Source organism: Rattus norvegicus, chromosome 2, assembly GCF_021556685.1.
Source record: "Rattus norvegicus strain SHRSP/BbbUtx chromosome 2, alternate assembly SHRSP_T2T, whole genome shotgun sequence".
Lineage (NCBI taxonomy): Eukaryota > Metazoa > Chordata > Mammalia > Rodentia > Muridae > Rattus > Rattus norvegicus.
In genome coordinates, this window is record NC_141535.1 from 69,730,885 (window position 1) to 69,748,040 (window position 17,156).

The following is a 17,156-nucleotide window of genomic DNA, read 5'->3' on the forward strand; positions in this document are numbered from 1 at the left end:
TTGTGTTTTGGTCAGAATATATAATCACAGCAACAAGAATTCAAAGAAGACAACTTTGTCTTTTTCCCTACAAAAAACCCTTCTCTGATATCAATCTCATTGAGAATTGTTCAAAGGCAATGGTAACTGAGTATTGTAAGTGCATTTTGTAAATAATCAGACTTTTTTTTTTTCTCACACATTTAAAGGTGGGAAAATCAAAGATACGGTACCTTGTGTGGACTGGACTTACTCTGTATTGTAAATATGGTACCATTGCTTTATCTTCACTCTGAAGAAATGTACAAAGAAATGCTCACTAACATCCACTGATGAGGGCTAATTACATTTATGCGCTTAAGACTGAATGAATTAAGGGCTCCTTTACTTTAGACTCTTATATTTGTTCCAAGTAGGAGCTTTAGGGAGACACTAGTATTGAGACAATAGCAAAGACCATTAATTTCTAGACATTTTGTATTAGTCATGCCTGTAATTTGCTCTATTGACTTTGACTCCCTCACATACCTAGAGCGATGAGAAACATCTGATAAACATTCTTTACTTAAAAGCAAAGGAAATAAACAGAGGAACTACTTAAGTATTAATACATAACATATAGCTATAGTCATTTCTAACATGAATTATAGTGTATAAATAATTTGGTATTTTAAAAGAACTATATAAAAGTATTTAGATAATAGTGAAAATATTAGGCACATAACACAAATTTTAGGATTTTTTTCTTTTATGTACCTATGACAAAAGTCTGTCGAGAGCATGAATAATGTCAGTTTCATGCTTGTTTTCCACTTAAATACTGTTCATTACAAATTTATGTACTTACTACAAACATTTATTTTGTTAAGATATTTACATTTAGATTTGTGTCATCATCACAAAATAAAAACAAGTTTACTCCTGTTTGTAATTAAAATTCTTGAATTTGTGTTTTCTATGAATTTATGTATATATGTTTATGCTTTTCCGGAGTATAAAAGTATTGATCTCAGAGATTGATGACATTAATTAAGGTTTTCTGTCTGAGTTGAGATGTTTCAGTCCATTATCATTTGTCTCTGTTTTTAGGTGGAAATATTGAGGCAGCTGTAACGGTTACGTGTACACGGTGGAGCAAGGTTTCTTCCATCATGCTGACCAGGAGGTAAGACAGAGACTAGTTCAAATTCTTCTCAAGAAGACACACTTTCAAAAACTTAACTCTTACCTCACCCATATTCTACAGTTACTGCAACCTCCTTATAGGACTAGATGTTGGCCATTGTCTTGAACGTGACTTTTGAGGAAATATCTAATCCCAAACATAATGAGTGCTCGTTATTGTTTTAATTAAATTTACAAAGAACCATCAAATGCAAAGTGTGTAAAAGTTTAAACTGCCCTTAACTCAATACTTTAATATGTACTTTCTAATATTGAAATTGCCATTCAAAAGTTACACCTACAAATATGTGATTAACAGCACAGGTTAAAATTGTCAACAACTATAATTGGTAGACATGTCTATTTTATAACTTTTTTTTTGTTCAAAGTGACTTAACAAAGATTAGTCCTAAATATCTTTAGTAACTGTGACTTGCATCCTTCCTAATTTCAATGTCTTACTGGTCACTCCGCTTCAATTGCCTTGACACAATGTTCTTTTGTCTCTCTTGAGACTTATTCTTTGTGTCTGAAATTGAAACATAATTATATCATTTCTCACTTTACTCAACTTCCCCCATGAAACCAGTCTCTTTCTTAAAACAATATCCTTTTTCCCCTTAATATGTTGTATTTCTTTATATTATGTTTTCTGACTTTTATTTACAAGTTCAGCCGCAGACTACTTCCAGATTAAATTCATCAATCTCATGGCTTAATTTTTTTTAAATTAATGTGACACTTTGGAAATAGTAAATGTTATACACATAAAATACCAATGCGTATTGATATCTTGTTCCAGAACCTATATTATTTTCCAGTTAAACTTTTATTTGTAACTCTGAAAGAATGAAATCAGAAAATTATGTGAATGAATTGTTGTTTCTTCAGGCGTAGGATTTGCCTGTGGAGCTATTCAAGAATAAATAGTCAGGTGCTCTTCCTTACCACTCAGAACTTGGTTCTTAGGAAGAGAAAGAAACAAGGCTGAGGGAGTGAATGGGGTAGCACTATGTCAAATACTATGGAAGGTAAAAGAACATAATTGGCTTTCTAAAAATCATTTATGCAGAATGATCAAATTATCTTGTTGTGTCTGATCTATCAGTGGCTCCTGTCTTATGATTATTTCTTACCTCTATTAAGTTGCATGCTTGTTAAAAGTCTGTAAGTTGTTCTCAAACCTATTTTAACCTATGAACATGTATGTAAGCTTCTGCTATGTATAATAGATATACTATGATGTAATATCAACAAAATTAGGTTTATTAGTTATTTTACTCGAAGTAGTTGCTCTGTGTGATGTCACATATCTAGTGTTGATCCCCTGAATGCTGTAATGTGTTTTGATGAGTCAAGATATTGCCTGCATCACCAATTTGGAAAACAGTATAAATTAGTAGACTCACATGAACATTACCTTTCTGCAAGTATTATTAATGCAATGTAAGTGTTTCTCTGGCAATTGGTTTACAAACCATGAGTAATTTACTAATGAGGTAAATACTCCAACATGTCAATTCTAAAATTTTGCTGCATATATTAATAAGTAAGGGAAAATGTAAAGGTAATTTTGGCTTTTTGTATATTATTACAACAGATTAGAGTGATGTTTTTCAAAATAAAGTAATTATAAGAGTGAGCTAACAATTTCTATATCAAATTGAGAAATAAACAAAAGTTTTCAATGACCATATGTTGTATTAATTTCTGGAAGTTTATAATAAATTTCTATACATGTTACATCTACTCTAAAGAATTCAACCTGATTACATGGATTCCATTCACTTATAAGGAAACATAAATATAGTAGCAATTTAGTTTAATCACGAGTAATTATATTGTGTTTTCTCCATTCAACATTTCTCTTATTAATAGAAAAATATATTTGAAATTAGATTTTAAATTGTTTGAAATGTTTGAAATTCAAACTGTTTCTCAGTAGTGGTTGCAAGATTTTGTTTAAGGAACATAGTTATAACACGTGATTTCTAGTTTCTTAAGGGTTTCAGATGATCTATTTTTACTTTGATTTCCATATTTATACTTGCCTTTGCTTAGCTTCCAGCTGTATTCTTTAGCTGTATCAGTGAGAAGATATTGATTGAGAACATTCTATTTGCTTGATAAGATTATTTTTACTAAAAGTATGAAACATTGAAGAAAATTTCTTCTTCGTTCATATCTTATTCTCTCTAAGTTGTGGAGCACCCAAAACTCATTTGAGCAAATCTCTACTGTTTACTTTTTCTATCATAACATGTAGAAAATTTTTTCTTTCCTATCTGTTTAACCTTTTTCTAATTATATTTGTTATAAAATAAATAAAGTAATTGGAAAAGTGATTCATTAATAAAATTGAAAGTATTTGCAGCATGAGAGACAAGGTCTAAGAATAGTCCTTGTCAGTGTCCTAAGTCAAGAAAATAGCTGATTTATAAGTTCAAGTTGACACAGGGAATCTTCACTCCTTTTAATCAAAAACAATTACTGTAAGGAAATGTGAATATGCAGCAAATATAACTTGCATTTGTATGGAGGAACACTACTCATTCTTCTTAAAGCAAAGATATTGATCTGTATTAAAATTTAGGCATATGTATACACATAAATTTCTTACTGGAAATATATATTGAACATAGTATTTTCCATTAATCCCTTACCTCTGTGTCTATTATGCATGTACATAAAATATTACAACTATGATATGTAAAGATACAGAATATACCAATTACATATTTATTATGTAATAGAGTTTTCTGCACCTACATCATTGAATCCATTGAGTATTCTTTTTCTAAAACCCAAGATTAATTTTCTATAGAAATGTCAAATCTACTGAAAATATTTCATATAGTGTACTCTTTATATAATGCAACTGACACAAGACTCACAAATTGTCTAACCAGTAAACACATAAAAACAGAACACACAGGATTCTTTTAGCATACTCTGTCCTTTAATGTGTCTATGTCTCTTTATTTCATGGTGCTTGGCTTACCATTACATGGATGTGTGTGTGTGTGTGTGTGTGTGTGTGTGTGTGTGTGTGTGTGTGTGATATATATATATATTAATATATATATATTACATTTTATATAATATATTGGAGAATTCCTTTTAGGTGGATGTTCAAAATGTCTTGATATCCTGTAGAAAAAATTCAGAAATGTCTTATTCTTTTATGGAGGTTACAGTGCTTCTTAAAGTGTGATTACTAGAGGTCACTTTATCATGAGAGTTTTCTAGCTCTCTTGCTGACTCTTTATAGAATGATTCTTGTCTTGAGTATGATCTCATTTCTTTTTAGATGGCTGGCTTCCAGTTAGCATAGAGCCTATACTAGGAGGTGAAGGGGCCAATGGATGGCAATTGCAACACCAGGGAAGTCTCCATACCATCTTCTTTAGATTTTCAATTATTCTGTCACTCTCCACTTAAAGACTGCCAAACATACTGGTAGTAAAGGAAGCCTCCCAGCACCAAGTCTGGCCTGACAGCTGCAAAGGTCATATTCCATTTCTGTCTGCGTGTTCAATTCCCTCTGAGGTCTTCTATTTCTCCAAACTGACAAACAAATAAAAAGCGCCCACAGATCAAACAGCTCCCAGCGCTGTGATCCTACTCAGTAGCCTTGCTATCTGGAAACCACATTGCCTTTGACTGATGCCTTGGACCACTTCCAAGAATCTTGTGATGTTCTGTCTCAAGGGAGCAACTACCACTTGTAATGAAGCAGCCTTGCTTCACCCTGCCCAGCTCATGTATGCCTTTTAATTAGCCCTGGGTCACACACTCTGTTAGATAACACAGTGTGTTTCTCACATTATGAGAGCAAAGCCCTAAATTGTCGAATAAGGGAGCTAATGATCTTTGAACTAAACAGGCTGGAATTTTTGTTTTGCGAGGATCTACCACTAACCATCTGGGGTTATTTTAAAGCCATCATCTGTCTTCCTAGCAGCTTTAATTTAACAATATTAATGTTAGCTGGTTCTAACTTTAGTTTCATTTCCATCAAACCAAGAGCAAAGGTTAATTTCTTTTGTGGCCTTTGTGCTTTGAAAAGTGAACACAGTGAATATTAAATGAATAAAAATGACTAATCATTGCTTTTCTTTATATATTTAGAGAAAGTTACTTTGAGAACAAATATTAAAACCTCTCTCTGTTTTTTGTTCTTTTAATAGAACCATTAATAACACTAGGTAGAAAGAAAGTATACAACAATGTAATGTTTTTGTTCCATGCTAATTATGTTGTCAGCTTCTTGTCTGAGGGCATAATTGGCTCTGGCAGCAGCCCATATTATAATTTGTAAATGCTATGTGTTGGGACTTTATTTTTGGTGGCCCAGAAAAAGATGCAACCTTAGGAACTGGATTCACTGTTTAGAGAATTTGGTGTAAAAAATTATCAATTGGACTTTCCCAATAGCAACTAAGTACAACTTGGACAAATATTATTGATTCAAAGCTATAGGCAGGATTATACACATCAAAGACAGTCATTCTTTTATTGATCTGTCTCTGTGTTTTTCAAATGTGAGAAAATGCTTGAACAATTAGTATGTATGTGAGGCCAGTGGTGAGAAACACTGCAGTAAATATCTAGGGTATGGTCATATTTCATCAAACTATTGCAAAATAGTATTTCATATACATTTCAAGCAAGTAGAAAACATCAGCTTCTTAATACTTCTTTCAACATGCCCAATCTGTATGTGTTCAGTCCATACTATGCATCTCATGTGTTTGTATGTGTTTTTATGTGGAATTGCAAAACTTAAAGAGTGATAGATTTGTTATCTGACTCCCTCAGATAATGATAAATGTGGCTGTAGGCTTCCTTCTGTTTGACAAAAGTTCAGAATGTTCTCCCTTATACTAAGTACTGAACATCTTTTCATGGATCACTTACTGCAGAATGTTCTTAATTCTTTGTTCTCTTAGGTACATTTTAATAAAAAGACAAGCTTTTGTCTCAGAACCCCGAGCACATTCCTTAGCAATGTCATTTAGTCACTATATCCAGAATTCTATGAAAGGGTAGAAACTTAATCCCAACCCACAACTATCAGCAAACACAAGTGGTCCAATCACATACACCAACCCCCAAATCAACAAATCATTCCATATTTTCTTACAACTCAACTACTATAAAAAATTACATTTCATTCTATAGCAATACCCCAAATAAAACTGTGTTTTAAGCTCTTAGTAGATATAATTTATAATAATTTTAATGCTTTGACACTGACATATAATAATGAATTATCTGAAATCTAGGGAGCTTATGGGTAGGTAAATTGTATTATATGTTTTAGGCTTTTAATTGTGGGAGGAGGGTGTCCTGGAGGAACTGAGAGGAGTGAAGAGATGGAAAACTGTGTCAGATTCTCATGTGTACACATGAGAAAAATAAAAAAAAGAAAGGAAGAGAAATTGATCCCAATAACTACAAAAGTAAATTAAAATAGTAATCCCTCTTAAGGGATAGTTTCAGTAATGAATAATACTTTATTTTGATGGTTTATTTAACAATATATAATGCTGTTTAGTAGGAGCAAACTTTAATTTTAATGTATTTATTACTTGTGTGTATTTGGATGTGTTTGAGCATAAGTTGGAGAATGACTGTAATGTTCGCAGAAGCCAGAAGTGGGTACTGAAAATCTACTTCAGATCATCTGAAAGGGATATGCTCATTTATAAGTGCTGAGCTCTTTTTCCATCTCCCAGATCCTAAGCATTTTCAACAGCCATTTCCATTTTACATGAAGAATTCCTCTTTAATTTAAATTTAAATTTTAATATTTTATTCTGCTGAACTTTGGTCCCCAAGAACAATGACTGAAAGTTAATTTGTTTTCTTTTGAATATGTGTGTGTGTGTGTGTGTGTATGTGTGTGTGTAGTATATACTAATTTAATATACACATTCTGAAAATAATCTAGGTAAAAATTCTGCTATCAGACATTCATTAGTATTTTATTCCTTTTCTGTACCACAATACAGTTGATTATATGTAGAAAAGAGCACCTAAGTTCAAAATGATATATTTAGTGTTATTTACCATGCCAACAATTTATTTTAAAATACTTTTTAAATTTTTAGCATATTTTCTAATTTCACACATTTATATGTTATATTTTAAGATAAATTTTATTAAATCCAATATTTAACAATTTCATATGGGTACTGTGCATTCTGACTTCTGCTACCCTATCTTTGTGCAGAAAACTATGAACTTGGCTTGGACTAGCTGCATTGAGAGGCACAAGGTACAGGCTTTTCAGGTTAGTCCATTGCTCCTGAGGAAAATTGTACCTTCTAGTCCCTGAGAGACCAATGCACTCTGTCAAGCATTGCACTAAACAGGCCTCTTTGTATTTCTTTGTATGTTCCTTTAGTAGTCAGAAAAGCATAGGATCTCGATAATACATTTGATCTATATATTAATCTTGTGTATCCACTATAGGTGAAATCTTCATTGTTTCCTGGCAACTACAACCGTATTGATCATGGCAAGTGCCATCAAATTTTGTTTCTTATTAAGGTATAAAGAGTCTAGTTACACTCAATAAAATTGTCACAACAATTGTGACCCCTCCAATCTGAACTGATTTAAGCCATTTCAGCCAAATCATATTACCTTCGGCCCAGTAAGTTAGCACAGGTAATGGAGGCAAAGCTGTCGTTTTTCCTTCTTCGTTCTACTTTCCCTTCTCCTCTATTGAAGTTCTCTCAGACAAATATGTCTCTCTCTCTCTCTCTCTCTCTCTCTCTCTCTCTCTCTCTCTCTCTCTCTTTTGCTTTATGTTTGACTGTGTACTGGCGGGCTTTTTGTGTCAGTTTGACACAAGCTGGAATTATCATAGAGTCTCTCTTGACCTCCATGAGATCCAGCTGTATGGCATTTTCTCAATTAGTGATCAAGGGTTGGCGGTCCCATTGTAGGTGCCATCCTTGGGCTGGTAGGTTCTCTAAGTTCAAGAATCGACAAATGGGACCTCATAAAATTCAAAGCTCTGTAAGGCAAAAAGACACTGTCATTAGGACAAAACGGCAACCAAAAAATTGGGGAAAGTTCTTTACCAATTCTACATCTAATAGAGGGCGAATATCCAAAATATACAAATAACATAAGAAGTTACGACTCCAGAGAGACAAATAACCCTATTAAAAATGGGGTACAGTGTTAAACAGAACATTCTCAGCTGAGGACTATCGAATGAACAAAAAGCACCTAATGAAATGTTCAACATCCTTAGTCATCAGGGAAATGCAAATCAAAACAACCCTGAGATTCCACCTCACACCAGTCAGAATAGCTTGCCCGGAAACCGGGAAAGAGAATAACACTCGAAATGTATATAAGAAATACTCAAGTTAATAAAAAAAAAAAAAACAACTCAGGTGACAGTAGATGCTGGCAAGGATTCGGAGAAAGAGGAACACTCCTCCATTGTTGGTGGGATTGCAGACTGGTACAACCATTCTGGAAATCAGTCAGGAGGTTCCTCAGAAAATTGGACATTCCACTACCTGAGGACCCAGCTATACCTCTCCTGGGCATATGCCCAAAAGATGCTCCAACATACAACAAAGACACGTGCTCCACTATGTTCATAGCAGCCTTATTTATAAGAGCCCAAAGCTGGAAAGAACCCAGATGCCCTTCAACAGAGGAATGGATTAAAAAAATGTGGTACATCTGCACAATGGAGTACTACTCAGCTATCAAAAACAATGACTTCATGAAATTCATAGGCAAATGAAATGAGCTAGAAAATACCATCTTGAGTGAGGTAACCCCATCACAGATAAACACGCCTGGTATGCAGTCATTGATAAGTGGATATTAGCCCAAATGCTCGAATTACCCAAGATGCAATCCACAGACCATAGGAAGCTCAAGAAGAAGGATGACCAAAATGTGGATGCTCCCACTCTTTTTTTTTTAAATTATTATTAACTTGAATATTTACATTTCGAGTGTTCCCTTTCCCAGTTTCCGGGTAAACATCCCCCCAATCCCTCCCCTTCCCTTTCTTTATGGGTGTTCCCCTCCCCACCCTCCCCCCATTGCCGCCCTCCCCCCAACAATCTAGTTCACTGGGGGTTCAGTCTTAGCAGGACCCAGGGCTTACCCTTCCACTGGTGCTCTTACTAGGATATTCATTGCTACCTATGAGGTCAGAGCTTAGAAGGGGTAAAATATCCACAGGAGGGCATATAGAAGCAATGTTTAGACCAGCAACTGAAGGAACAGCCGTTCAGAGCTTGCCCCACATTGGCCCATATATATCCAGCCACCAGATAAGGTGATTGAAGGAGGTAAAAACTGCATGCTGAAAGGGACCAGATATAGATCTCTTCTGAGAGACACATCCAGAGCATGTCCAATACAGAGGTCAACGCTAGCAACAAACCACTGAGCTGAAAAGAGGACCCCTTTGAGGAGAATTAGAGGAAGAATTGAAAGAGTTGAAGGACCTTGCCACCCCATCAGAACAACAATGTCATCCAACCAAAGCTTCCAGGGATTAAACCACTACCAAAAGATTATACATGGACTGACCCAGGTCTCCAACTGCATATGTAGCAGAGAATAGCCTTGGGGCATCAGTGGACGGGGAAGCCCTTGGTCCTGCCAAGGCTGGATCCCCAATGCGGTAGAATATGGGGGCGGGGGCAGAAATGGCGATGGATGGGGTGGATACCCGTTTGGGGGAGCGGGAGGGGAGGGGATGGGGGCTTATGGACAGGAAACAGAGAAAGGGAATAACATTTGAAATGTAAGTAAAGAAGTATATCTAATTTAAAAGGGGGGGGGAGAAAAAACAAGAAAAAAAAGAAAGAAAGAAAACTGAGCAAGTCAGGGAAAGTAAGCCAGTAATCAGCACCCCTCCATGGCTTCTGCATCAGCTCCTGCCTCCAAGTTCCTGCCCTCTGTGAGTTCCTGACTTCCTTTGTCAATGAGCAGCAATGTGTAAGTTTAAGCTAAATAAACCCTTTCCTCCCCAACTTGCTTCTCGGTCGTAATGTTTTGTCCAGGAATAGAAACCCTAAGATGTACTGATTTTAAAACAGGCTATCTTTGGGACCACCTTCTGAATTATCTGTAAGAACATGATGTGCTCATTGGCAGATACATATCTAAAGCTTTTCATCCATCAGCATGAGCCAATGCTCAATGCTTCACTAATGAGAGTTAGGGCTCCATTAGCCAGGCTCCTTGGTACATGCTTGACTATTAACAAACTCCATCTTTTGCTATCTTAGTGCAGGCAGCATTAAGTGATGTGTCATGTCACTGGAGCTTCTATAAAATACCGTTTCCAAGATTCTATACCTATTTTTCAGCTCTTCTCTAGGAATTGACAACAGTGATAAAAATTTCCTTCTTAATGCCTGAATATTCACCTGTCTCATAGTCTCAACACTTTGAGAAATCATCCCAATGTATGCACTACCTTCCCTAAAAATTCTGCCTCTTAGAGGCGTCTCAAGTGCACTCAGAGAGCGCTTAACTGCATCAACATCACAGTAGTTTCACCACTTTTGCACCAGTGAAAATATCATTCAAGGATGGTCTGTGTTGTAATGCATGAGAGTCATTGTCCAATAAAATAAGTGCTGTCTGCCCAGAAGCCAGCATATTAGAGCATCTTTCAGAATTGTGAAATCTAGATAGCAAGAGGGATGCCTCTCACTCTTTTCTATCTTTGTCTGTATCTCTTCGTGCATTTCGTAAGAAATGCAGCCTGTACTGAAAACATTTTATTTAGTTTTCAAATGTAACTTGACAGTACGAAGTTAAACTTGAATATTTTGTAACAAAAAATGTGAAAAAATTTAAAAATATTTAGAGATTTTTGGAACACCCCATCATAAATGGGATTTCTTCAAACCTTTCCACACACAGCTTAGGGAGCTATGGGAAAAGGGTGTAGCAGGAATGGAAAGATAACAGTGGATGATGACTTTAAGAAAATAACATCTTCTAGATACAACAAGATTGATAATTATGTGACCTCACAGTGACCATGGTAGAGTACACAGGGCCTGCCCTGGATCATGCAAGATGGGTGCCAGCATTGAAAGGGGAAATGGATACAGGCTACTATCACAACTCAAGAAGCTACTTTCAAATGACACCTGTTTGCAAGCAAAGGTTAGTTTGCTTCAAGGGAGTCTCACTGGATATAGGAACCACACATAAGAATAGGACACGCTGTCCCTTAGCCATCTGGTTGTCCTTCATGTTGGCTGGATATTCGTGATGCCAGCAGAACTTCTCTGGGAGGCAGGTAGCCTGGCAATGAATCTGAGAGAACAGGATACTTCTGCTCACCTCTGGTGGTATGTGTATTCCACATCTTGTTAGGTAAGATGAACATGAATTTTAATAAAATCTTTTAGTTATTAATATGACCTCACCAGCTCCCCAACAATTGAGGCAAAGAAATATAGATCTCGTTAATCAGTTTAGTACAAATATTGGGAGATTACCTCCTATCCAATTTTTCTATATGCCAGATGATCTATGTACTTCCCAGTTGCGTTCCTCAAGTACTTGCTATTTTAAGCTTGCTCCATCAGTCATGCTCCTGGTCCATCACTTTTTTTTCTTTTATTGAATATTTTCTTGATTTGCCTTTCAAATGTTACCCCCTGGGAATCCCTTGCCCCATCTCCTTCCCACTGCTTCCATGAGGGTGCTGACTCACCCACCCTTTTCCTCATTCCTCCCTGCCCTGGCAGTTCCCTACACTGTGCCACCTAGACTTCACAGGACCAAGAGCCTCCCCTCCCATTAAGGCCCCACAAGCCCATCCTCTTCTCCATATGCTACTGGAGTCATGGGTCCCTCCATGTGTAAGCTTTTGTTAGTGGTTTAGTCCCTAGGAGCTCTGGGGTGTCTCGGTAGTTGACATTGTTGTACACATGCCTATGGGGTTGTAAACTCCTTAAACTCCTTCAGTCCTTTCTCTAACTCCTCCATTAGGGACCCCTGTTCTCTGTTCAATGGTTGGCTGCAAGCATCTGCCTCTGTATTTGTCAGGCTCTGGGCACTGCCTCTCAGGTGCCAACTATATCAGTCTTGTGTCAGCATGCACATCTTGGCATCTGCAATAGTTTCTGGGTTTGATGGATGCATATGGGATGGATACTTAAATGGGGCAGTCTCTGAATTGCCTTTCCTTTAGTCTTTGCTTCACATTTTGTTTCCCCCTTCTAAGAAGGACTGAAGCATTCACAATTTGGTCTTCCTTCTTCTTGAGCTTCACGTGGTCTGTAAATTCTATCTTGGGTATTCCAAGCTTTTGGGCTAATATCCACTTATCAGCGAGTGCGTACCATGTATATTGTTTTGTGATTGGTTCACTTCTAATGGAGACCTCCTATTCTCTCCATTTCTTTTCCCTTCTTCCAAACTTACTTATGATCCTGTTCTGTGATCCCCACCAGGTAACTGAAAACACCCTACCTCAATTCTCCATAGTAACTGACTGTAGCCACTTTCATTTAACCAGTAGCTTTAAATTTAGGAGCAAGGAATAATCAACAAAGAATTTGGGAATTTGCTCATCTGCTGGCAAACGGATCTAGGGAGTCACTATTTAGCATTTGAATACATAGCAGTATCAGACCAATCCCCAACAGTAAAATAGATACAGGAGCATGTAACAGCTTTTGGGATACCCCTATTCCAGTTATTCAGGATCCACATGAAAGTCAAGCTGTACATCTGTTACTCATGAGCGGGAGATGCCTAAGTCTAGCCTACCTGAGTTTGGTGGTTCAGACTCTGAGATCTGAAAGGGTTCAGGTTAGTTGACTCTGGTGGTCTTCCTATATAATTCTTATCCACTTTGGGGCCTTCAGTCCTTCCACTATTTGTCTGTAGGTGCCTGTATCTGTCTGAGTCAGCTGGTGGGTGGAGACAACATGCTTTTGTCTGCAAGCATAAGAGAGTTTCATTCATAGTGTTAGGGATTGGGGCTTGGCCATGGTTTGGGTTTCAAGTTGGGCTGCTTATACAGTTCTAACTATTAACAGTAAGTTATGGAACTCTTCATTAAACCAATGCTGAGAGAGCAAGGTGTATATAAGAAAACACACACAGACACACATACTCACACACCCACACCCATCCGCCCCCACCCCCCACACATTTAAATGATCATCACCACAAATTGCTTAAAACTTCAATAATTATATAAATCTATAGATTTTCAGTATGTGTGGCTATTGATAAAATCTTCTAAACACCTCTCTTTGAAAACAGGTTTAGTTCTATAATATTGCAGTTAAAATGTTAATTATTTTAAATATTCCTAGACCTTGGATATTAGAAGGAGAAGGCTTAGAAGAAATCTGGGGAAAAAAACACATATAGCATTTTCTCATGTGTCATCCAAAGCAAGTTTTATTTTATTTAGTTTATATCAGAATAATATGTTTAAAGGAAATTCCATCTATAGTCTAACAACTTCATTAGTTAAGGAAACCTGTCTGTATTTCTTGGAAAAATACCATAGAAAAAGTTAGTAATGCTTGTTATGTAACCAGTTTGTAAAAACTGTATTTGTGGGGAGTTAAATCTTAATTCTGCATTTCAAATCTCAAGAGACACTGAATAAGCACCTCACTGCTTAATGCGATGGTGAGAAAAGGTCAGTATGTATAACTCGAATTCCACACATAGACTGTTAGGTGGGTACTTGTGACTGGAAAGTGTAGTACATTATATTTCAGGTAGAGGATAATCTTCAGAAATGCTCAAGCAAAGAAAATTAGAACTACTACTAATGAAAACTCTGCCCTGTAAGAAAGACTTCCTCTCAGTTTCTCATCTTATTACTGCTATCAGACAGCAAGGCTGAATTCTGAACTTGGAATTATCTTTCAATATTTAAAATTATTTTATATGAAATCATATAGCAAGCAACGTTAATAATCCAGACCTTTAAAGCGCTCATATCATTCACAATACTTAATTTACCTAACTGAAAATTCAATATATTCATAATACTTTATATTAATCTTGGGAACTCCATTAGGAATGCCTGTGTTTACTTATATATTTATTTATTTATTGATAAACACAGACACACAAAAATACTCACACAAGTATTTTCTTTTTTTTCTTCATAGATCTCCCACCTATAAAATAGTGCTGTCCACAAGGGTGGATCTTGTCAGCATGGATAAATATCTCTGCAAATAACTTCACAGACATATCCAGAAATCTGACCTCAAAATATTTCTAAAAATTTTGGCTTTACGATTCTAAATGTCATCAATTTGGCAATGAACATTAACCAAAGTATGAATATACTAATTAGATTTATTCTCGCAACAGTTACATTATCTGTCTATTATCTGTAAACACAGCATATTCTATAGTCTAAACATGTAACGTCCATTTATTTCTCGATGAAATAATTAAACAGTGTAGATTCATGGCATAAATGAAAATAATGTAATATTGAGAATACATGAAACTTTTCATTTTTAAGCATATTATTAATTGTTTGAAAATGCCATAGCTATATATTATAATGTATTACATTATTTACCCCATATTTTCTTTTCAATCAGACCCTTGCAACATGCTTCCACTCACAGCTTCATCATATCCTGTCTCTCCTCATTCACCCACTCTGCTTTTCATACCTCCTTTGTCTTCTAGATCTCATTTCAATGAATGAGTGCTTCTCATATTCCCATAGAAGGATGCCATCAGTGCAGCACAAACCACACACCTTACCCACATTCTTAACTACATCAGTGGTTACTTTGTCCTAAACATGGAAGTCTTCTTTATTTTCACTCTGTCTTTTCATTGTCTTCTCCTTACTGTTTGATAAGTGGGAGTAATATTAAGGAATGGTTTTCTTTTTCTTCTTACCAATCATTTACAGTTTTATTATGCTGAAGGATCCCATCTAAGAAGAAAAGGTGAGAGAAAAATTATAAATAATTGAACTAGGGAAGCCACAGAAGGGACAATTTTGAGAAGTGCAGACTCAGCACTATTATGTTGTAAGGAAAGGTCACACATGAAAAAGAGTAATGCCGGGTGTCTTTGAAAGCCCCAAGTCTCCAGGCAGGTTTCTGATGTTCTTTTTCCATGGGATGGCTCTCCCAGGATCTAGTGTCCTATTCCTGAACTCTACCAAGGTAGTTATCATAATGTTATCTGCTGGCAAGTCATCCCTTGACCTAAAGTTAGCCATGCTGTCTTAAAGGAGAACTTATACTCTTTCGTTCACACTAATATTTATAACAAAATCCAGTATATCCAATTTTTATTTTCAGTTAGATAACAATTGTTTTTTACTCAGGTGAGAATAATGTAAATAGGAACAGTTATAACCAAATGATACATACACATTAATGGAAGTGCTATGAACAAACTAAAGCTACTAAAATCATCACTTCTATGGCTTCTCTAGTTTAATTATTTACAGATGCTGTAAAGCATGTAGGATATATCTATTCTAGAGTTGTCCAGGGAATACCTCTCTCTACTTATAAAGGTAAAACACAAAACAAGAATGAAATCAGGAGAGGATTAAAAACACTAAGCAAATAGAGGCAGAACTAAGTATATTAAATTAAAAATGAAAAGGAACTCAGGAAAACATTGATATATCTATGTGTGAATCAGTCTAACCTTTAGCTTAGCCATGGGTCAATAAGATATGTAAAAGTAAAACCATCCTAACAAATATAAAATTGTATAAAAGATTTAGTACGTGAGTTTTCCTTAAGAGAAATATTCAGATATAAAATAGTTGCCAGTATCTTCTTTGCTTTGTTTGAATGTCAGAAGACAATGTTTGTAGGTACAAATATTCCTACAAATTAAGACAGTAATTTTTACTACTAATTAAGATTTAAATGTTAAATCCTTTGAAGTGTCTGACAGGGAAAGTAAATTTGTGTACCTATTCCAGATGGTTAATAAAGAGATTTAAAAATAAATATATTTACCATATACTTGAACTCCTTCCTTCTTAGCAAAAAGAACTCATTAAAATAGTTCTGTAGGGGAGGGCGGCAATGGGGGGAGGGTTGGGAGGGGAACACCCATAAGGAAGGGGAGGGGGGAGGGGGATGTTTGCCCGGAAACCGGGAAAGGGAATAACACTCGAAATGTATATAAGAAATACTCAAGTTAATAAAAAAAATTAAGAAAAAAAAATAAGAAAAAAAAAAGTTAAGGTAACAATAAAAAAAAAAAGAAAAAAAAATAGTTCTGTAAATCTTAAAATGTACTAGGGTGTTTAGGGGAAAATTATTGTTGATGAATCTGGAAACTTTATTTCATGACTGTTTTTAAGTTCCTGAATCCCAATGAAATAATATAATCTGTGTGTGTGTGTGTGTGTGTGTGTGTGTGTGTGTGTGTGTGTGTGTGTGTGTGTGTTTAAATAAGGGCACAGTTATCTGGGATTAGTATCAGTTCATTCATAATATGTTAGTACCTTAAGAGTATATAACTTTCAAAAAGTAGCCTGAAATCAGAAATAAAAATTATGACTGTGTTTCAGATATTTATATTTTCTCAATTGTACGTTATGGCAAAGTTAATACAAAATGATTTAAATATATACAATATATAATTATGATTACTACCTCACTCTTATATTCATTACAGAAGACAGTATACCTTAACAAAGGCATAGAACAAAATGACATCTGTTTAATGTACAGTAAAATTATCAGCTTTATATGCATTTAAATCAATGTGATTATTTAATACTAGATAGCTGGGTAATCATCATTTCTAAAAACAAATCATAACCAATTTATAGCATGAGCTTATCTTGACCTTTGTTCCCTCTTATTTGTCATTTCAATTTAACAATATAATAATAATGACATATAAAGATATAATTCATAGGATGATAAAAAAGAAAATACATTTGGAGTGTGAGGGTGATATGGAAATTTTTCCAATACTATTTACATGATTCACTCAAATGTTAATTT

At 35.4% G+C, this 17,156-nt stretch overlaps 1 protein-coding gene across 1 annotated transcript in view; it reads left to right on the forward strand.

Annotated features, from left to right (window-relative positions):
- Positions 1-17,156, forward strand: part of LOC120100997 (protein crumbs homolog 3-like) — a 123,588-nt gene that overhangs the window by 24,957 nt on the left and 81,475 nt on the right. Inside the window, 1 exon segment of the mRNA XM_087640479.1 lies at positions 1,069-1,144. Within this exon segment, the coding sequence (XP_087496605.1) occupies positions 1,069-1,144 (76 nt within the window).